This window comes from Hemiscyllium ocellatum, chromosome 36 (genome assembly GCF_020745735.1).
Source record: "Hemiscyllium ocellatum isolate sHemOce1 chromosome 36, sHemOce1.pat.X.cur, whole genome shotgun sequence".
NCBI classification, from domain to species: domain Eukaryota; kingdom Metazoa; phylum Chordata; class Chondrichthyes; order Orectolobiformes; family Hemiscylliidae; genus Hemiscyllium; species Hemiscyllium ocellatum.
Window position 1 is genome coordinate 17,776,935 of NC_083436.1, and position 23,948 is coordinate 17,800,882.

At 41.3% G+C, this 23,948-nt stretch overlaps 1 protein-coding gene across 2 annotated transcripts in view; it reads left to right on the forward strand.

The window, feature by feature from the left end:
- rnf150a (ring finger protein 150a) overlaps positions 1 to 23,948 on the forward strand; it is a 137,916-nt gene that overhangs the window by 49,329 nt on the left and 64,639 nt on the right. For both annotated transcript variants that reach the window (XM_060851350.1, XM_060851349.1), the window contains exon 2: positions 7,278 to 7,528. In XM_060851350.1, the coding sequence (XP_060707333.1) occupies positions 7,278 to 7,528 (251 nt within the window). The remainder of the gene's footprint in view (positions 1 to 7,277; positions 7,529 to 23,948) is intronic.

Genomic DNA, 23,948 nt, shown 5'->3' on the forward strand with positions numbered 1-23,948 from the left:
CATCCTAGCTATCCAGCCATTCCTAATCTGACCAGCACATGGCACTACTAGCAATCCCGGATTGCTACTGTTGAGGTCCTACTTTTTAGTATAACTCCCAACTCCATAAATTCAGCTTGTACGAACTCATCTTGCTTTTTTAACCGGTATTGTTGGTGTCTATGTGCGCCATAATAGTTGGCTGTTCAGTCTCCCTCCAGAATGTCCTGCGGCAGCTCTGATTCATCCTGGACCTTTGCACCAGGGAGATAATGTACCATCCTGGACACTCATTTGCAGCCAGATAAATATCTATCTATTCCCCTTGCCACTGAATCCCCTATTACTATAGCCCTGCCGCTCTTTTTCCTGCCCTCCTGTGCAGCACAGTCAACCACAGTGCCATGAACCTGGCTGCTGCTGCTTTCCCCTGGTGAGCCATCTTCGCCCAACAGTATCCAAAACAGTATACCTGTTTTGGAGGTAGATGACCGCAGGGGACCCCTGCTATACTTTCCTATTCTTTCTCTGTCTGTTGGTCACCCATTCCCTAGCTTCAGTAATTTTTATCTGCAGTGTGACTAACTTCCTGAATGTGCAATCCTTGATTCCCTCAGTCGCAAGGGTGCTCTGATGTGAATCCAAATGCAGCTTCAGAACTGTCGGACAGGAGCTGCAGCTGGACACACTCCCTGCACGTGAAGGAGTTAGGGACATCGCATTAGCTCCTGATTTCCCGCATTCAACTGGAGGAGTATGACACAGGTCTGGGATCTCCTGCTGTGACTTAATCCTTAACAACAGTAGCAAAGCGAAGAGAAAATGAGAGAGAAGAAAATCTACTCAATGGTCATCAGCAACTCACTCACCTACTACCTGTGATTTCATGGTTAAGCTTCCTTCCATTTTGCCTTTACCCTTGTGCCTTCAGCAGCTACAATAGTTGCTCTTCTGACTGCCTTACCTCGTTGCTGATGGCTGTCCTCACCGAAGCTCAGTATTCTCTTAAGCCTACACTTAAACCTCCAGCAGCTCTTCAACCACAAAGCATTTGCTCTCAAAATGGCTGCTCCACTAAATCTTTCCTTTATTCGCTCCTGGACAGTGACTGAGACGACTCCTCCCAGAATCCTTCTCAGCAGTGCCCTCTGTTTTGTGAGCAGTCTTTCAATTTTTAAAGGAAGGCTACATGCCTACCACCATTCTCCCTTCTATATGTAAAATATTTTTTTTATGATCTCTGTTGACGTTAGTACAGGACAAATCCGATCACTGAACTCTGACTTAAAATATAGAATCCCTGCACTGCACCCTATCCATGTAACTGTGCATTTTCCATGGCCAATCCACCTAACCTGCACATCTTTGGAGGGTGGGAGGAAACAAGAGCACCTGAAAAAAAACATGCAGATGTGAGGAGAGTGCTCAGATTCCACACAGACAGTCGCCTGAGGGTGGAATTGAACCCGGGTCCCTGATGCTGTGAGATAGCAGTGCTATGCACTGAGAAATACACTTAAACTCCATCATTCGCAGACTAAATGCCATGGGCCACTTGTTCAAAATCCTAGCTCTGCAATAAAATTTTGTATATGTGTGTGTGTGTTCTGGAAATCTGAAACAAAAACAGGAATTGCTGGTAAAACGCAGCAGGTCTGGCACTATCTGTGGAGAGAAAGCAGGGTTAACGTTTTGAGTCCAATGACTCATTATTAGAACTGAGTAGCTTAGAAAAGTGGTGTTCATACTGAAGATGAGTTTGGGGAAATGTGGATGGGTAGAAATGGAACTCTAGAGAGATGAAAGAATAGGCTTAATGAGTGAGAATGAGAGGTGAGAGTTGATGAGAATGCATTGGCTGTGCTAAAATGAGCCCATGTCGTGACAGGACCGACTGTGAGTGTGAGTAAAATCATGGAAGGCTGAAACCAGGCTTTAAAGCTCTTAAACTGTATATAGAGTCCTAGAGTCTGCAGGGTTCCTAGCTGGAAATGAGATGATATTTTAACTTACGATGAAGTTAACTGGAATACTACAACATGCCTGTTGGTGTGGGAACATGTTGGGTGATGTGTTGAAGTGACAGGCAACTAGAATCTTGGGTTACTTTTTTACAAACAACATAGGTGTTTGAATTTCCTAGCCCTACAATTATCCATGGAACATCTGGGTTACAAGGGCACCCACGTCAGGCTCCTATTAATTGATTACAGTTCCGCATTCAACACCATTAATCTCAAAATTCTGAGACCTAGGTCTTGGCTCCACCCTCTGCACCCTCAGCTTCCTGACCCACAGACTGCAATCAGTAAAGATGGACAACACCACCTCTACAAGAATCCTCAACACTTGTGCCTCACTAGGATGTATTCACAGCCCCCAAATGTACACCCTGTATACCCACCCTGTGTAGCCAAATTCTGTACAAATGCCATCTACAAGTTTGCTGATGACTCCACCGTGGTAGGATGAATGTCAAACAATGATGAACCAGAATATGGGAAGGAGATAGAATGCTTGATGTGATGCAGTGATAGCTATCTCTCCCTCATTGTCAGAAAAACGAAAGAACTAATCATTGACTTCAGGAAGAGAGGAAATGGACAAGTTCTTATCTACATCAGTAGAGCGAAGATGAAGGTGAAGAGCGTCAAGTTAATAGAAGTGACAATAATCCATCTGTCCTGGACCTCTCGGATAGATGTGATGGTCAAGAAGGCACAACAACAATGCTGCTTCCTCAGGCAGCTTAGGCAATTCAGCATGTACAGAAGGACCCTCAACTTTTACAAATGCACCAAACAAAGCATTCTGTCCGGGTGCAAAATGATCTGGTACAGTAACTGCTCTGCTCAGGACCGTAAGAAACGACAGAAAGTTGTGTGTACAGCTGAGACCATTGTGGAAAGTAACCTCCTATCCATGGACTCTGTTTACACTATTTGTCACCACAGAAAGGCTGCTAACATCATCAAAGACCCCCTCCACCTGTGTAATGTTCTTTTCCAACGTCTTCTGTCAGGTAGAAGATATGTGCACAGAGATTCAATAACAACTTCCCTGCTGTTATTAGACTGCTGAATGAATTCCTCTAACTTCAAATAATGTCGATCTTGCTAATTTTCATCTTGCTTTGCACACCTTCTGTGCAGCCATGACCTTATATGTCTTGCTTTATGTAAGCACCCTATGATCTGCTTGTATTGCTCACAAAACAAAGCTTTTCACAGTACCTAGTTTTATGTGGCTACAAGAAATCAAATCGAATGTATGTAAATATCACCCCTTGCATCATAAATACAAAGTAAATATATTGGATTGCATAGTTTATGCAATATTGATAGTATTTCAATATTAGACAAAATATTATGTCATTTGCTTTTCTGTTGGAATTTAAGTTCAAAATCGTTTTGGAATTTTGATACTGAACTATTTAAGTTTAGGCAAGTACAGCTTTTGTTATCATGTTTTCATATGCAGTCAATGTCGAAAACATGTTTTGGAAGTTGTACTTTAGATGATCCGTGTGATGCAGAGCACTGTCTCAGCTAACTTGTGCTCACTATATGTTTTCCAAGTGGAACTGTGGAACTGCGCTTTAGTCAGTTTAAATGAAGCACATCTGAGCTTGTAATCGCACAGAATAAAAAATGGCTACTGACATCGTTAGCACAATCGCTTGTTCAAAATCAATTTAAAACATCAGCACTAACTTGCATTTATGTAGTTACTTCACATTGGATGTTTTATTAAGGCAGTTTGAAGTTATTATTGAACAAAAATTTGACCCTGAGCCACAGTTGTCTCAAATCTTGGTAGATAGAGACTTCAACAAGTATCTTAAAGTTGTAGAGAAGAGGAGAATTGGGCCCTGTGCCGTTAAAGAAATGGCTGCCTCTAATAGGGTAAGGAAAATTGAAAACATTTTAAGAAGACAGGAGCACACAGGCTTCTCAAAGCTGTCATGCAGAAGAGGAGAAATGAAACCATGGAAGGATTTGAAAAGCTGGATGAGAATTTTAAAATAGGTTGTTTATCAATCACTCTATCTAGGTCAGTGACCATGTGTAATGGCTGTTGGAACTCGGTCCATATTAGGACACTTGCAGTGAAGGTTTTTTGAATGAGCTCAGATAGTGGTAGATTGGTCTGGAGAGAAATTGAATTGTCTAGAGGTTACACATGTATTTATAAGGGTTTTAATAGTTAGAGCTGAGAAGAGAGGAGAGAAATGTTTATGGAGATAGAAGCCACTTAGGATACAACTTACTGTTGAAGATGTTAAGGTTGGCAACAGTTTGGTTCACTGCAGACATTTTGAGTAGGTTGCTTGGTAATAAAGTTGATTATGTGGGCTGAAGGTAGTGACTTTGGTCAACCTCATCTTTGACGAAAGAGTTCGTAAAACAGCTAAATGCTTTGATCGAATCCATAAAGCAGTGTAGAGTTTAGAGAATGTCCTTAAAGGAGCTTGGATGTCAGACAATTCTTGGGTAATGTTTGGGAATACGTTCTTTCTTGGTACCATCTTTGACTCAAAGGATGTTAACAACCAGTCAGTGGTTTTAGGTCATGGCCAGCATCCACGCCTTGTATATATAATCTAGGGTCAAATTTCATTATTGTACGGAGAGCAAGCACAGCATTGTCTGCTGTCCTGAGTTCGGGGTGAGATCATTTCTCCCCTCTTGAATCCACTGGAGCTATTTGAAGAGCAAAGGGAATTCTAATGATTTGGACAATGTTTATCCACAGGCTCTTTAGCCATCTATCTTCCGTTGAGCCATGCTTATTTATGAGTATTCTGACTAATGGCCACACAAAAACTTCCTTGGAAGTGAGGTGAATGAAACTGATCTGGCTCCAAGTTAACATGCGTGGGACATGTGATCAAAACATCAGACGTCCCTGATATACTCCGTATTCGGTGTCTACATCTGAGATCTTCAGTTCTGGAGAGCATTTTTGGCGTATTGTTGAGATCTGGAGGTGCAGTCCTGTTACTAGGATCTCTGATTACATTCTCTCTGATCCAAGTACTGTAGTCTGTTGGAGTGACTGCAGTTTGAATCTGCAAAGATTGTTAACAATCTTTAAAATCTTAAATAAAAACTCATTTGTTTGAAGTGTTTTTTTTAAAATATGGTACAGGTAGTTTGGGATAATGCGTGTTTTGGTGGTGCAATTTGGCTATAATGCCACTGAAGGCTGAGGAAATGGTATTTTCAAGAGTGCTTACCTCTGTTGACAATAACGTGATTCCAGCGGGGATCAGTTGGTGTGATTCTCTGCGTGTACGCCGGTGTCCATGCCGTTGTGCACATGTATGATGTCAGCTGCCAACAGAGCAGCTTTCTGTGAAAGGTACTGTACTGTATAGAGAGTGGCTGTGTTTTTTTTAAATGTACTGTGTTAAATTTACTTTTGTTTCATTAATAAATATGATTTCATTCAGGCTGTGCTATACTTTGCTTTAGAGTTTTGAGTGATCATGAATTATATTTTTTGCTGGTCTGCCCCCTAACTTTACTTTTCCCCATTATTTCTATTAAGCATTTTTCTATTAAAGAAGGTTTTGCTGGAATGCAGCTACAACATTAGAGGAGAACTACCTGTATTAGGGTTGAGCTACAAGTTGTGTAGCAGCTGGCTCCATGTATATGGATGATGTTGCCAAAGGGCTAGATACAGAATTGGAAGGGCAAGGGACTAAGTTATAATCTCTGTGATCCCAGAGATATCAGTATGGGAGAAGAAACAGGAAATCCAAAATCATGTAGTTTGCCATGCCATATGTTGATTGTACAATTGGTGAAAATTGTACAAAGCTTCACCAGTGCCCTGATCCATGACTGGATAGAAAGCCTGAAAGGTAAATAGTACGTGACATTGCAGAACGGGTATTCATTCTAACTCTGGCATAGACAATGTGACTTCTCAGCAATTTGCTTTTGTGATTATTTAGCATGTTTCCAAGCATACCAGATCCTCAGCTGATTTAAAAACCTCTTTTAAAAACTTCACTTTAAAACTGGAAATTGAGGATACCTTATTGATAACTTTGACCATGACGATCACTTTTAGAACCACAATTGAACCTTCATAAATCTGCTTCAACACATGAGGATACTGACCAATTTTTTAAAAATATTTTTATTGAAAAAATTTTTCTTTACATTATGTAAAATTACAAAAATATGAAAATATAACATGCAACAAAAACAAGAACAATAATAACAATAAACCAACTACTATACTATTCTACAAAAAACTCAGAACTACACTTATTACACCAATAAATAAGTAAATAAATAACACCACTCGGCATAACAAAACATCGGCACTCAACCTTTGAGACCATCAATAATTAAACTCACATTTGCTCAATTTTTATTCTCAGGACATTTAGGCTTATTAAACCAAACCACTATGGCTAGACAAAACGCCTAATTAAAATGGCCGATAGATCAGCTTCCAAATAATTCAAAAAGGGCTGCCATGTCTTATAAAAATTGTCCATTTTCTGCTGCACCGTATTTGTAAGAAAGTCCAAAGGAATGTGATCTATAATTAACTTATGCCAACCCGACAGACCCTGGGGTCTCAGACACCCAGCACATCAGAATGTTCTTCCTCGCACAAAAAGTGTGGATGCTAAAAAGCTTTTTCCCATATATATCTAAGGGAGATAATTTCGGCAAACCCAAGAGAAAAGAAACTAGGTCCACCTTGACTTCGGTCACCAAGACCCTCTGTATTACTCCTGCCACAGCGTTCCACTACATACGGAGTCTGTGGCAGGACCACAAACAATGAGTGAGGGTACCCGTATTTATTTTGCATTTGAGGCACAGTGAAGACGCACCCTGCTTAAATTTTGCAAGACAATCTGGGGCCAGATGAGCCCTATGAAAAATCTTTTAACTGCATCGCATGGATCCTATTACATATTGAAATCTTCCTCATATTCTCACCTAATGTCCTCCCAGGTTGCTGGAGTGGTCTCTACCCTGACACTCTCCCAGACCACCTGTAATCGCTCGATATCCCCGAGGAATCTCCCCCCCAACAAATGATGGAGAGTACTATACTGACCAATTTAACAAGTAAATTGGTGGATGTTCTCACTTGCTAGTATTATACAGGCATTGTAGTAATTTTGAAAATTAAAATGATAATAGGTTGTCATCCAGACTGAAATGACTACTCATAATGTGACCTATAAAGAAGAAAAGCAATTCTGTAAGCTGCTTTCACAGTTCAGTTATAGTCATTCATTCTCATTTTCTGTTTTTCAGGTGCAGGAGACATTGTAGCCATAATGATTCCTGAGCTGAAAGGTCGTGAGATAATGAGCCTATTTGAAAGAAACATCACCATAATGATGTACATAACAATTGGAACACGTAATTTACAAAAATATGTCAGCCGTACCTCAGTTGTATTTGTCTCAATCTCGTTCATTGTGTTAATGATCATTTCGCTGGCCTGGTTAGTTTTCTACTATATCCAGAGGTTCAGATATGCAAATGCTCGTGACCGGAACCAGGTAAGACCATTTTAATAAGATTTTTGCCTACAGTTTGCTGATTCTCTCATTTTTACAAACTTACATATTTAAAAAAAAACTGACATTTAGCATTTGCTGTCATTTGTCCTTTGGTGACAATAGTAGAAACAACTTGTGTTTGTATAGTGCCTTTATCATAGATGTTATCAGGAATGCATTTCCTGAAAGGGTATTGGAGGCAGATTCAATATCAAAAAGATATTGATAAAGCATTCGTGAAGAATAAAAAAGAGTGGAGTTAGGTATTTTTGACATTTAGGGAAAACGTTACAGAGCATGCATAGGGTCTGGGAGGTTGAAGCTATTTCTCTCACTATTGAGGTGAAAGGAGCGATAGATACAATTGACAAATAGACTTCTTTTCAACAAAAATATTGTAGAAGCTTGTAGAAATAGACTACGGATGTTTAAAATATAAAATTTGTTTCGGAAAATCCCCTGAAAAATCCTACAGATTAAAATTTCAAAGAATTAAATCTTTTTCTTTGATACAATACCAAAGCTCCCTTTTTAACAGGTTAAGTTTTCTACAATACAGGCTTTCATGTTTAACTATAACCAGATATATACATATTTAAGATGATTATTTGTGCACATTACTGGAGAACTTGTTTTTCAAATCACCATGGGGAACGTTGGTTATAAACAGGCATCTTATGTATTATATAAATAGATGTGCAGATCACTCCAGAAATTAAAATCAGTAAACTTTGCTCATGATCTCATACTTTGATAAATGATAATTTTCTTGCTTTTTTTTCTAAATTTTGTTAGCTTCTTTGCTGTAAACAAATTCATAATGCATTAAGAACAGCTATTGTAAGAGGGGTCATGGTTTTCTGCATTACATATTATGCCTGCAAATTAAGTGATTATGTTGCTACAATGCTTAATGTTGTGTAGTGTTACATTACAGAATATTTTGTGACTGGCAATGATGGCTTGCGTTATCATACCGTAGCCATAGGACTATGCAACATTTTATTATCACTTTATGGATGTGACTCTACCTTTTTAAGATATGTGTTCTGTGCTATTTCTCTTGCAGAGGGGTATTGTCACAGTGGTGCAAGAATGTCTCCATCAGACAAGCATTGGTAAACAGCTTTTGAGTTCTTCTTGAGCTTGTTTTTAAATGAGGCAGACAAAATATTAGTGGACAGAATTAGGGCTTATGCACACCCAAGATGGCTTTTATTTATGTTTTTAATTTTTCTTTCAATTAGTGAGAAGGTTTCTGTTGGCTGCTGAGCTAAAGTTTGAGTTTAAAATCTGATTGAAGATTTGTAGCTCGGGTATCCGCTGTTGTGGTTCTGCTCGCCGAGCTGGAAGTTTTTGCTGCAAACGTTTCGTTCCCTGGCTAGGGAACATCATCAGTGCAGTTGGAGCCTCGTGTGAAGTGCTGCTTTGATGTTTCTTCCGGTATTTATATTGGTTTGTTCTTGCCGCTTCCGGGTGTCAGTTTCAGCTGCAGTGATTTGTATGTGGGGTCCAGGTCGATGTGTCTGTTGATGGATGTTCTTGCCGTTTCCGGGTGTCAGTTTCAGCTGTAGTGGTTTGTATATGGTGTCCAGGTCAATGTGTCTGTTGATGGAGTTTGGGGATGAATGCCATACACTCAGACAACCAGCAACATGAATTTGACTGGGAAAACACCACTATCATAGGACAAGCCAGACAGAGAACAGCCAGAGAATTCCTAGAAGCATGGCATTCATCCCCAAACTCCATCAACAGACACATTGACCTGGACACCATATACAAACCACTACAGCTGAAACTGACACCCGGAAACGGCAAGAACATCCATCAACAGACACATCGACCTGGACCCCACATACAAATCACTGCAGCTGAAACTGACACCCGGAAGCGGCAAGAACAAACCAATATAAATACCGGAAGAAACATCAAAGCAGCGCTTCACACGAGGCTCCAACAGCACTGATGATGTTCCCTAGCCAGGGAACGAAACGTTTGCAGCAAAAACTTCCAGCTCGGCGAGCAGAACCACAACTAAAGTTTGAGTTCCTGGCTGCTGCAATGAAGCCTTAGAAAGCGAGGCTTCCTCTTAAACATCAAAAGAGATCAATTGTTTGTTTCTGGATTGGAGAGAGGTAGCACATGAGCACTATAACTGTTTTCCTGAGTTGTATTTTTGTCAAAAGGGGTATTTGTGGGGTGCTGCCTGTATTGGAACAGTTGGTGCTCCTTGTTAAATAATACATTACCATTTCAGTAGAGTTATTTCAGAAGTTATGGCAATTATTGTCTTCATATTTAACTGAGGTAAGATTAAATTGTGTTTTGATTAAAGCCTCGTGGTGGATCAATCGAATCACATCTGGAATACTGAATCTTCCTCATGCCTTTAACTAAATATAAAAGTTTGGGTCTGGGCTATCTGCTTACAATACTTTGTGCCTCTGTGTTGGAGAGGGGGTGCAGGGGTGAGAGTGGGGGAGCGTGGAGCGTGTTATCTGGTCCATAAACAATGATAACTTAACTTAAATTTGGGGGTATTGATAATGATATGTGGAATAATCAAATAGAATGGTCAAAAAATCCAAATGTGACACATCATCCCTCCATCTGTCTGTCTGTCCTTTTATGAGCTGTGTGGCTCACTTGTTTAACAAAAAAATCTTTCCCATCTTGCTTGGTTCGTCAAGTTAGTTGATGATTCTGCTAGGTCCCAGGAATCTCGCCCTGCTCACAGTTGAATACCTTCCGCTGACTCCTCTGTTAATTGTTTCATCCTGCACAAGATCTGTCTAAGTTGTCAGTACTCCTGAGTTCTTCATATGTGGATCATCTTAGATCTGTTGCCTGGTCATGACTGCTTTGGTTGTTTGAGGTAGCCCAATAGGTTGATCTGATGTTGTCCAATCACTCCTTGTTGCCCTTGCTGTCCTGAAGAAGAGTCATTTGACCTGAAGCATTAATTCTGCTTCTCCAAAATTGCTCCCGAACCTACTGAGTTTTACCGGCAGTTTGTTTTTGTTGCTGATCTAGCCACATTAATATCTACACTATTCTGTAGTATGGCATCGGAAAGCATGAACATGTTAGCTCCATTTTTGTGGTATTTGCTGAACAGATTCAGGATAACGCAAGGTTTGTGAAGGTTTGTAGCTCAGGTTGAGGGTTAGGGTGTAGGTTTGCTTGCTCAGCTGTAGGTTTGATATCCAGACGTTTCATTACCTGGCAAGGTAACATCATCAGTGGCGACCTCCAAGTGAAGCGAAGCTGTTGTCTCCTGCTTTCTATTTATATCTTTCTCCTGAATGGGGTTCCTGGGGTTTGTGGTGATGTCATTTCCTGTTCGTTTTCTGAGGGGTTGATAGATGGCATCTAGATCTGTGTGTTTGTTTATGGCGTTGTGGTTGGAATGCCAGGCCTCTAGGAATTCTCTGACATGTCTTTGCTTAGCCTGTCCCAGGATAGGTGTGTTGTCCCAGTCGAAATGGTGGGTTTTTTTTCATCAGTGTGTAGGGCTATGAGGGAGAGGGGGGTCGTGTCTTTTTGTGGCTAGCTGGTGTTCATGTATCCTGGTGGCTAACTTTCTTCCTGTTTGTCCTACGTAGTGTTTGTGGCAGTCCTTGCATGAATTTTATAGATGATGTTGGTTTTGTCCATGGGTTGTACTGGGTCTTTTAAGTTTGTTAGTTTTTGTTTGTGTGTGTTGGTGGGTTTTTGTGCTACTAGGATTCCGAGGGGTCTCAGTAGTCTGGCTGTCATTTCTGAAACTTCTTTGATATATGGTAAGGTGGTTAGGGTTTCTGGCTGTGTTTTGTCTGCTTGTTGTGATTTGTTCTTGAGGAATCTGCGCACTGTGTTTTTTGAGTATCCGTTCTTCTTGAATACGTCGTATAGGTGGTTCTCCTCTGTTTTTCGAAGTTCGTCTGTGCTTCAGTATGTGGTGGCTCTTTGGAATAGTGTTCTGATACAGCTTCGTTTGTGTGTGCTGGGATGGTTGCTGGTTAGTTGAGTATTTGGTCAGTGTTTGTCGGTTTTCTGTATATGCAGGTTTGTAATTCTCTCTTGTCCTTTCTTTCTACTGTGACGTCCAGAAATGCAAGTTTGTTGTCAGTTTCTTCCTCCTTGGTAAACTTTATGCCTGTGAGGTGTTGTTGTTGTTGATGTAAAATGTCTCTTCTATCTTGTTTCGTTTTGTGATGACAAAGGTGTCATCTACGTAGCGAACCCAGATTTTTGGTTTGATGATTGGTAGGGTTGTTTGTTCTAGTCTTTGCATTACCGCTTCTGCTATGAATCCTGATAGCGGAGATCCCATGGGTGTGCCGTTGGTTTGTTTGTAGACTATGTTGAAGGAGAAGTGGGTGGTGAGGCACAGGTCCACTAGCTTCATGATGCTCTCGTTGGTAATGTGATTGGTGGTTGGTGTGTGTGTGATGGTCTGTTCTAAAAGTGTGGTGAGTGTTTCCTTAGCTAGGTTGATGTTGATGGAGGTGAACAATGCTGTTACGTCGAATGAGATCATTGCTTCGTCTTTCTCTATTTTGGTGTTTTTGATTTTTAGGAATTCCTGGGTAGAGTGGATGGAGTGCTGTGACTCTTCTACTAGGTACTTCAGTCTCGTGTGTAGTTCTTTGGCCAGTCTGTAAGTTGGTGTTCCGGGTAGTGAGACTATAGGTCTAAGGGGGGCTCCTGGTTTATGGATTTTTGGTAGTCCGTAGAATCGTGGGGTGTCGGTCCCATTGGGTTTCATTTTCTGGAATTCTGTCTTGTTTAATTGTCCGGAACTGTGTAATTTTCTTAGGAGATATGTAGTTTTGTTTCCTAGTTGTGGGGTCAGGTCTAGTGCCACCTTTTGGTAGGTGTTGGTGTCTGCGAGTAGTGCATTGGCTTTCTCTATGTAGTCCCTTCTGTTCAGGATGACTGTAAGCCGACCTTTGTCTGTAGGTAATATAACGATGTTTTTGTCTTTTTTGAGGTTTTCTAGGGCTTTCTTTTCTTGTGTGTTCAGTTTGTTTCCTTCCCTTTTTCAGCTCCGAGTAGGTGCAACTGTCTGTCTGATAGTTTGTTGTGTTTCTTCCTTGAGATTGTTGTCCTTCAGTGTGGTTTCTAATGCCGCTAGGAAATCTTTCTTGTCAGCGTCTTGGTAATTAAAGTTTAATCCTTTGACTAGTACCGCTTCTTCTGTGTCTGATAAGTTCTTTATTTATGCCCCTGTGTTATCGGTTTTGTCTTTTTTTTTGTGAGTTTGTCAAGTTTTTTCCTTCAGGTCCCGATTTTTCTTTGTGTTTGTCGTTGTTTGGTGTTTATGGCTCGTTCTACCACGTCTCTCCATTCTTGATTTGTTGCTTGTTTGAATAACGGTTTTTGGCGCGCAATTTTCCAGTTGTATTTTCGGAACGTGTGGTCGGCGTCATTGATTAGTTCTCAGAGCATTCTGCGGCTGTTTTGTTCTGTTAAATTTTTGGCTTGAGGTGTTTTTATCAGCGGTTTATATTGGAGACATTTTGGCAATACCTGTTTTCTTAAACATTCATGCTGGAAGTACAGTTATTCGCAGGTGGAACTCTCTCAGATGGCATTCCTTTCCCATCTTTGGGGCAGTTGTAGCGTGTTGGTTTTCGCAAGGTTTGTGAAGGTTTGTAACTCGGGTTGTGATTTAGGGTGTAGGTTTGATATCCAGACGTTTCATTACCTGGCTAGGTAACATCAGTGGCGACCTCCAAGTGAAGCGAAGCTGTTGTCTCCTGCTTTCTATTTATATCTTTCACCTGGACCACACATCTATCCTGGGACAGGCTAAGCAAAGACATGTCAGAGAATTCCTAGAGGCCTGGCACTCCAACCACAACGCCATAAACAAGCACATAGATCTAGATGCCATTTATCAACCCCTCAGGAAATGACATCACCACAAACCCCAGGAACCCCATCCAGGAGAAAGATATAAATAGAAAGCAGGAGACAACAGCTTCGCTTCACTTGGAGGTCGCCAGGGATGACGTTACCTAGCCAGGTAATGAAACGTCTGGATATCAAACCTACAGCTGAGCAAGCAAACCTACACCCTAAGGTTCAGGATGAGCCAGAACACTTGTAGTCAACCTCACTGCTTGGACCTCAGAATAAACCCCTCATGCATTTAAAGAGAAGCACAATGCTGGACATGATTGAGGTCTGTTCACTCTACAGAATAAGTGCAGCCCAATCGCCTGTGATGACACGGCGGCAAATCCTTCTGTTAATTAAACCAATTAAACCCAGAAAAAGCTTGCCTCTCTTTGTAATCTGTTAAAATATGCATGGCAGAGAACTCTAAATTGCACTATTTAAAGAAAATAATATTTTATTTTCCAACTCTAAAAGTGAACTTTTAAACAAAATATATTCTCGAATCTAATCCCTCCTTTCTCTTAACTCCTTGTTATCTGATTCCAACTCATTATAAAAATATGCTGTTCCAATAAGACACTTAATAAAATTATATTAACTTAACACTTTGGGGTCAGCGACCATAATTCTAATAGTTTTAAAATAGTGATGGAAAAGGATAGACTGGATCTAAAAGTTGAGGTTTTAAATTGGAGGAAGACCAATTTTGTCAGTATTAGGCAAAACTTTCAAAAGCTGATAAGGGGCAGATGTTTGCAGGTAAAGGGATGACTGCAAAATGGGAAGCCTTCAGAAATGAGATAACGAGAGTCCATAGACAGTATACTTCTGTTTGGGGGAGAAGGAAAGGCTGTTAGGGAATGCAGGATGACTAAAGAAATTGAGGGTTTGGGTAAGAAAAAGAGGGAAGCATGTCAAGTATGGACAATATAGATCGAATGAATCCTTCGAGTATAAAAACAGTAGGAGTATATTTAAGAGAGAAATCAGAAGTGCAAAAAGGGGACATGAAATAGCTTTGGTAAATAGTTGAAGAGAATCTAAAGTGTTTTTACAAATTCGTTAGGGACAAAAGGGTAACTAGGGAGAGGATAGGGCCCCTCAAAGATCAGCAAGGTGGCGTTGTGGGGGAGATACTAAATGAGAATTTGCATCAGTGTTTACTGTTGAAAAGGACATGAAAGGTGTAGAATGTAGGAAAATGATGGTGGTATATTGAAAAATGTCCATATTACAGAGGAGGAAGTGCTGGATGTCTTGAAGTGCATAAAAGTGGATAAATCCCCAGGACCTGATCAGGTGTACCCTAGAACTCTGTGGGAAGCTAGGGAAGTGATTGCTGGCCCTCCTACTGAGATATTTATATCATCGATATTCACAGGTGAGGTGCCAGAAGACTGAAGGTTGGTTAACATGGTGCCACTTTTTAAGAAAGGTGGTAAGGACAGGCCAGGGAACGATAGACCAGTGAGCCTGACGTTGGTGGTGGGCAAGTTGTTGGAGGGAAACTTCAGGGACAGGATACATACGTATTTTGAAAGGCAAGGACTGATTTAGGGATAGTCAACGTGGCTGTGTGAGTAGGAAATCATGTCTCTCAAACTCGATTGTTACTTCTTCAAAAAAAAACAAAAAGGAATGATGAGGGCAGAGCGGTGGGTGTGATCCACACAGACTTTAGTCATTTCTAGTAAGGTGTTCCCCCTGGGAAACTGGTTAACAAAGGTTAGATCTCATGGAATACAAGGAAAACTATCCATTTGGATTCAGAACTGGCTCAAAGTTAGAAGACCGAGGGTTGTTTTCAGACTGGAGGCTTGTGATCAGTGGAGTGCTACAAGGATCGGTGCTGGGTCCACTACTTTTTGTCATTTAAATAAATGATTTGGATGTGAGCATAAAACGTATAGTTAGTAAGTTTGCAGATGACACCAAAATTGGAGGTGTAGTGGGCAGCGAAGGTTACCTTGGATTACAACAAGATCTTGATCAGATGGGCCAATGCGCTGAGGAGTGGCAGATGGAGTTTAATTTAGATAAATGTGAAGCGCTGCATTTTGGGAAAGCAAATCTTAGCAGGACTTATACACTTAATGGTAAGGTCTTAGGGAGTGTTGCTGAACAAAGAGATCTTGGAGTGCAGGTTCATAGCTCCTTGAAAGTGGAGTTGCAGGTAGACAGGATAGTGAAGAAAGCTTTTGGTATGCTTTCTTTTATTGGTCAGAGTATTGAGTACAGGAGTTGGGAGGTCATGTTGCGGCTGTACAGGACATTGGTTAGGCCACTGTTGGAATATTGCGTGCAAATCGGAAAGATGTTGTGAAACTTGAAGGGGTTCAGGAAAGATTTACAAGGATGTTGCCAGTGTTGGAGGATTTGAGCTATAGGGAGAGGTTGAATAGGCTGGGGTTGTTTTCTCGGAGCGTCGGAGGCTGAGGGGTGACTTTATAGAAGTTGGTAAAATCATGAGCTGGAACTGACACCCGGAAGCGGCAGATACAAATCACTATAAATGCCGGAGGAAACATCACAAAAGTGCCTCACAAGAGGCTCCCAAGCACTGAGGATGTCACCTAGACAGGGGACGAAACGTCTGCCACACAAATTCGCTGCTCGGCAAACAGAACCACAACAACACGAGGGGCATGTATAGAATAAATAGACAAAGTCATTTCCCTGGGATCGGGGGGTCCAGAACTAGAGGGCATAGGTTTAGGGTAAGAGGGGAAAGATATGAGACCTAAGGGATGGTATGGAATGAGCTGCCAGAGGAAGTGGTGGAGTCTAGTACGATCGCAACATTTAAAAGGCATCTGGATGGGTATAGGAATAAGAAGGGTTTGGAGGGATATGGGCAAGGTACCGGTAGGTGGAACTAGATTGGGTTGGGATATCCGGTCTGCATGGACTAGTTGGACTGAAGAGTCTGTTTCCATGCTGTACATCTCTGTGACTCTAATCTCAAAACCATAGAGTCGCCATCATCGTCTGTGTCTTCAGTTTTCCAACTGCTGACCTCTCTGGGTCATCTTTCTTTTTACTATGGATATGTTTCACATGAAAAGGTATATTTGATGATGTTTTCTAATTTCTTTGAGAGCAAGAGATTAGGTTGGCAGATAGCTCTCCGGCAGTTGCTTTCTGACCAGTTTTCAAATTGTCTGCATTCTTATACCCCTCCAACATCAAGTCGTCTCATTGGTTTGATGTTGGCAAAACAATAAATTCAAACTTGATTGGGTTTTAGTATCCTGGGTATAATTTAAACTGGTTAAATTTGAATTGTTGCCAAAGTAGCAACCAAAGCTCAGGTATCCATCTCATAGCCAAATGTTACATATTTTCAATTTCCCAGTACACTCTGGTAATCTCTCAGTTCAGAACAGCATTCTCTCTCTCTCTTAAAGGGACAGTCTTCAACTTCATAACACGTGTTAAACTCAGTTAGTGAAGGGGCTGTTGCTTGGCTTCATAGATTTGCATTCACTAAATAAATAAATCTCTGAACATTGTGTGGTTTCCAACCAAAACCTGAATATGGTTGGTACTTTGGTCGATTACAACATATAGATGCCTGCAACCAAGATTTATGCAGTAGTAATCCTTTGTTGCATTGCAGAATACTGTTTTTAAAGAGCAGGTCAGTACATAGAATAGAATAAAATTCCTCCAATGTGGAAACAGGCCCTTCGGCCCAACAAGTCAACACCGACCCAGACCCAATTCCACTACCCTATTATCCTATATTTACCCCCGAATAATGTAACTAACCTAGCATCCCTGAACACAATGGGTAATTTAGCATGAACAATTCACTTAACCCCTACATCTTTGGATTGTGGGAGGAAGCCGGATCACCTGGAGGGAATCCATGCAGATGCTGGGCGAATGTGCAAACTCCATACAGATAGTTGACTGAGGCTGAAATTGAACCCAGTGGAAGTCACTGTGCCGCCCAAAACAAGGTGCTGGTTTTACGGGAGATTGTAAATTCTACATAGACAGTCACCTGAGGCGGGAATCGAACCTGGATCCGTGACACTGAGTCAGCAGTGGTGGCCACTGCTCCACCATGCCATCCAAATCTCAATCTCAATCTCTTTGTGCCCCATCAACCTGACCCAGTGAAGTCAATCTGTTGGTATTAGTAGTCACTGTCAAACTGACTGGGCAATGGAATCTTGCTTTGCATTGCAAAATTTGAAAGAGACATGCAGTGATTTTTCTTGTTTTACTATATTTAAAACCCATACTCTGACAGTTTGCAAATCAACTGGGCTGATTAGCTGGCATACTGGACAGTTTGTTATTGGACACTGGCAGACATTTGGTGCTATGTGTTTGTCTCATGAGCACAAGTGAGCCATCAATGAAATGGTCAATACGAGTACCTATTTTGCGCATATTTCCAGAAATCTGTTCATTATCTTTAACTGTCAGAGCATTTGTAACCTATTATGCCTTTGCTTTCCAGGCACCTTTTGCGGTGCCTTTGAGGTAGATTTGAATTGACTGTTTCAGTTTAGGGAGTAAGAGGTAAGAATAGGACACTTCACCATACTATAATATACTCTGCTAGCAGTATTGATAAAATGGCACACTATACTATGTAACACTGTGAATATCATCTTTTTGCTTAGAGTCACAGAGATGTACGGCATGGCAACAGACCCTTCAGTCCAACTTGTCCATGCCGACCAGATATCCCGACCCAATGTAGTCCCACCTGCCAGCACCTGGCCCATATCCCTCCAAACCCTCTCTATTCATATAGATTCACATCCAAATCATTTAAATAAATGACAAAAAGTAGTGGGCCCAGCACCGAATGCCTTACTGAAGTCCGTATAGAGCATGTCCACCTCTCTGCCTTCATCAGTCCTCTTTGTTACTTCAAAAAAACACCAAGTTTGTGAGACATGATTTCCCATGCACAAAGCCATGTTGACTATCCCTAATCAGTCCTTGCCTTTCCAAATACATGTACATCCTGTCCCTCTGGATTCCCAACAACCTGTCCACCACCAACATCAGGCTCACTTGTTTATCGTTCCCTTAGTTGTCCTTACCATCTTTCTCAAACAGTGGCACCACGTTCGCCAATCTCCAGTCTTCTGGCACCTTACTTGTGACTATCGATGATACAACTATCTCAGTAGTATGAGGTCCAGCAATCACATCCCTAGCTTTCCACAGGGTTCTAGGGTACATCTGATCAGGTCCTCGGGATTTATCCACTTTTGTGCATTTCAAGACTTCCAGCACTTCCTCCTCTGTTTAATGGACATTTTTCAAGATGTCACTATCAATTTTCCTGCACTCGATATCTTCCATGACCTTCACCACAGTAAACACTGATGCAAAATACTCATTTTAGTATCTCCCCCATTACCTGTGGTTCCAATAAAGGTCACCTTGCTGATCTTTGAGGGGCCCTATTCTCTCCCTAGTTACCCTTTTGTCCTTAATGTATTTGTAAAAACCCTTTGGATTCTCCTTAACTCTATTTGCCAAAGCTATCTCATGTCCCCTTTTTGCCCTCCTGATTTTGCTGTTAAGTATACTCCGACTGCCTTTATACTCTTCTAAGGATTCATTCAATCTATCTTGTCTATACCTGACAGGTGTTTTCTTTTTTCTCTTAACCAAACTCTCAATTTCTGTGGTCATCCAGCATTCTCTATCCCTACCAGCCTTTCCTGTCACCCTAACAGGAATATACTGTCTCTGGACACTCATTATCTCATTTCTGAAGGTTTTCCCATTTTCCAGCCATGCCTTTTTACCTGCGAACATCTACCCCTAATCATCTTTTTAAAGTTCTTGCCTAATACCATCAAAATTAGCCTTCCTCCAATTTAGAACTTAACTTTTAGATCTGGTCTATCCTTTTCCATCAGTACTTTAAAACTAATAGAATTATGATCACTGGCCCCAAAGTGCTCTCCTACTGACATCTCAGTCATCTGCCCTGCCTTTCACAAGAGTAGGTCAAGTTTTGCACCTTCTCTTGTAGGTGCATCCACATATTGAATCAGAAAATTTTCTTGTACACACTTAACAAATTCATCTCCCACTAAACCCTTAACACTATGGCATTCCCTGTCTATGTTTGGAAACTTAAAATCCCTGACCATAACCACCATATTATTCTTATAGATAACTGAGATCACCTTACAAATTTGTTTCTCAATTTCCATCTGACTATTAGGGGGTCCATAGTACAATTCCAATAAGGTGATCATCCCTTTGTTATGTGTTAATTTAACCCAAAAAACTTCTCTGGATATATTTCCAGGAATATCCTCCTTCAGTACAGCAGTAATGTTATGCCTCATCAAAAATGCCACTCCCCCTCCTCTCTCGCTTCCCTTTCTGTTCTTCCTGTAGCATTGTATCATGAAACATTAAGCTGCTAGTCCTGACCATCCCTGAGCCATGTTTCTGTAATTGCTATGATCTCCCAGTCCCATGTTCCTAACCATGCCCTGAGTTCGTCTGCCTTCCCTGTTAGGCCTCTTGCATTGAAATAAATGCAGTTTAGTTTATCAAGCCTACCTTGTTCTCTGCTTTGTACCTGCCTGCCCTGAATGTTTGAGTTGCCTCTTTTCTCAACTGTACCAGTCTCAGATTGATTTCTTTCCTCACCATCTCCCTGGGTCCCACCTCCCTACTTGAGCAGCTCAAGCAAATCTCCCTGCCAGTATATTAGTCCCCTTCCAATATAGGTGCAATCCGCCATTCATATACAGGTCACTTCTACCCCAGAAAAGATTCCAGTGATCCAAAAATGTGAATCCTTCTCCCATACACTAGCTCCTCAGCCATGCATTCATCTGCTCTATCCTCCTATTCCTACCCTCACTAGCTCACAGCTCCGGGAGTAATCTAGATATTACTATTCTAGGATCTCCTTTTTAAATTCCTGCCTAACTCTGTCTCTTCTCCCTTCAGAATCTCTCAGCCTTATCCCTTCTTGTGTCTTTGTTTCCAATGTGTAGAATGACTTCCTGCTGGTCCCTCTTACCCCTAGAGAATATTCTGCACCTATTCTGAGACATCTTTGATCCTGGCACCAGGGAGGCAACACACCATTCTGATTCTTCACTGCTGGTACAGAAACGTCTGCCTGTACCTCGGACTAGAGAGTCCCCTAACACAACTGATCTCTTGGAACCCGACGTACCCCTCGTTGCATTAGAGCCAGTCTTGATACCAGAAACTTGGCTGTTCTTGCTACATTCCCCTGAGATTGCGTCACCCCCTAAATTTTCCAAAACAGCACATTTGTTTGAAATGGGGATAGCCACAGAAGATTCCTGCATTTCTTCCCCCTCTCACCTTTCTTGGAGTTAACCAATCTGTTATACCTGGTATCTGTGGTACTTGTTAGATGGCAATGTCAGTGGATGTGGGCTGTGTGACCGGTGACTCTGGAGTTGCCCTGAGAGGTTTGTGCTGGGTATCCATCCAGAAAGTTCTTTGGAGTAAGTGGCAAGCTGAAGTCACAAGGTACCTGGCTCTAACTTCCAACTTGAGAATTCTGTGCATGGAGCGACTCGCAGCAGTTGTCAAAGTGGGAAGCTGCATTGTAATGATGTGAGATGTGCAGTTAATAAACACACTAACAAGTAAGAATCCTCTTCTATAGCCAACCCACAGCAGCCTAGCAAGTATCTCACCTGGATAGCCAGAAATTGGAGACTTGTTGTGGGAACTAGGGTGGGGCCACGGGTACAATTGGAGCATTTAAATGGCGTCTGCATGAATAGAAAGGATTTAGAGGGATATTGGCCAAGTGCTGACAAATGAGACGGGACTAGGTCAGATTGGGATGTCTGATCAGTGTGGACAAGTTGGACTGAAGGGGCTGTTTCCATGCGTTAGTAGTTTTTGCTGCCCAAGACAAGTCTGCTGAGTATTATAACCAGCATACAAAAGACCACAAACCATAAGATGGGTAGTGCTTTTTTTTTCTTAAAAAAAGGTATCTAGTTGTGGAAACTGACAGCAAGGTCACTAGCTCAAAGTCCCCAATATGCTTTTGTAAAAATGATTAATTGAACAGGTAAATACAGTAAATGATGGCTTTTGATAGCACTATCTCAAGAATCTTGCCAATAAAATTTAGGTGTAAAGTATGAGGAAATGCAGCAGTCTGGATAGAAAGTCTATATACTGAAGTCGATAACATTTGTGCTTGTACTTTTTATGAAATAAAATGCCCCAAGTCACGTAATTGGAGTCTAATTTAGCAAAATTGGTCACTAATCCACATTAAGCAATATTAACACAAGCGGTCAAAAAGCATCGTCGCAAGGTAGGTTTTAAGGATCATCTTGAAGAGAGAGATGTGGAGAGGCTGTGAAGTATGTGAAGCAAATTTTGGAGTATTGGACCTCTCCAGCTAAAAATAGATGTTAATGGTGACAAAACTTAAATTTGAAATGTCAAAACTATATTAGTGCAGATGTCTTGGGCTCCGAGTCATTAGCGATATCAACATTAGAATGAGAATTTTGAAATTTAAGGCATTGCTTGATCAGAAGCCATCTTGCGCAAATAAAAACATGGGCTATAGTGCTTGGAATGACCTCCAGTTTACAGTGGGAAGACAGCTAGATGTGCTAAATTGTTGTTCAGAGGTAACATGATCATTAGTAATTATGCAGAAGATAAGCTGAGGGGAGGAATGAAGCAGGGTAGAGTTTTGTGGTTGTGGTCCTGAAGCAGATAACGGTTGGATAATCATCTTGGGATCAAATGTGTCATCAATGTTAAAAATGGTCTCTAACAGTTATACGGACAAAATACTGGAAGGAAAGGGGTTCAGTATGGAGAAAGTTTGGAAGTATGTTCTGTTTGTCAGTGCTAGGTAGGTGTTCTGCTTAGTGTATAGAGTGTTGGCACCTTCTCCAGGGTAATTTGGGAATGGGTAATACATGCTGGCCTAGCCAGCAATGATAGCACCCATGAATGAATCTTTTTTTTAAATTGTATTTGGCTAGAGGAAACATATAATTTTGAAATTTGGTGGTGATGTGTAGATAGATTTGACAAACTGAAGTAATCAGTGGAACAACTTCAAAAGAGAGTAGTTAACACATGCACTTCAGCATCTGTAATTATATAGTGTGTTTTCACTTGAAAGATGTGATGAATAAAGGCAGATTGAGATTCAGGTACTTCATTCCCTGAAAGTATGCATATGGATAGATAAAATATTTTTAAGGGCCTACAGCACTTAGAATTTTAGAAATGGGGTCAAAAGATACAATAATAGAAAGATTGATAAAGCTTTTCAAGAGTTAGAACACCAAGTGATTCTGGGTATTCCAAGATGGAGGACGGAGAAACTTTCTGGCTGTAAGAGCTGCTCCTTTTTCTTTGAGGTATTTTAGGTGCTGGAGGTGATTTCCTCGAATTCCAGGAGCAGCAATTAACTCTTTTATATGCTGTTGCATTGTTTTGTAACTTTGGGGGAAAAAAAAGTCAAACAGCAGTTTTAGAAGGGAGAAGAACAGACAAAGGAAGCACATGATGAGGACAATGCAGGAGAGGGAGAGAAAAAGCCTGCACAGTTACTGCCTTTGCTGTATTTGAATTCATGTGTCACTGGACATCAGAGTGCATCTGGGAAAATTAACAAAAAGTAAATTTCACAACTGCAAAATGTCCAGATAACAGGGGAGGAAGTGCTGGATGTCTTGAAACTGTTAAAGGTGGATAAATCCCCAGGACCTGATCAGGTGTACCCGAGAACTCTGGGAAGCTAAAGAAGTGATTGCTGAACCTCTTGCTGAGATATTTGTGTTATCGACAATCACAGGTGAGGTGCCGGAAGACTGGAGGTTGCCACTGTTTAAGAAGGGCGGTAAAGACAAGCCAGGGAACTGTAGACCAGTGAGCCTGACGTCAGTGGGCAAGTTGTTGGAGGGAATTCTGAGGGACAGGATATACATGTATTTGGAAAGGCAAGGGCTGATTAGGGTTAGTCAATATGGCTTTGTGTGTGGGAAATCATGTCTCACAACTTGATTTGAGTTTTTTGAAGAAGTAACAAAAGATTGAGGGCAGAGCGGTAGATGTGAGCGAAATGGATTTTAGTAAGGTGTTCGACTATGTTCCCCATGGGAGACTGATTAGCATGGTTAGATCTCATGGAATACAGGGAAAACTAGCTATTTGCATACAGAACTGGCTCAGAGGGTGGTGGTGGAGGGTTGTTTTTCAGACTGGAGGCCTGTGACCAGTGGAGTGCCACAAGAACCGGTGCTGGATCCTCTACTTTTTGTCATTTGCATAAATGATTTGGATGCCAGCATAAGAGGTACAGTTAGTAAGTTTGCAGATGACACCAAAATTGGAGGTGTAGTTGACAGCAAAGAGGGTTACCTCTGATTACAACAGGATCTTGACCAGATGGGCCAATGGGCTGAGAAGTGGCAGATGGAGTTTAATTCAGATAAATGCGAGGTGCTACATTTTGAGAAAGCAAATCTTAGCAGGACTTATACACTTAATGGTA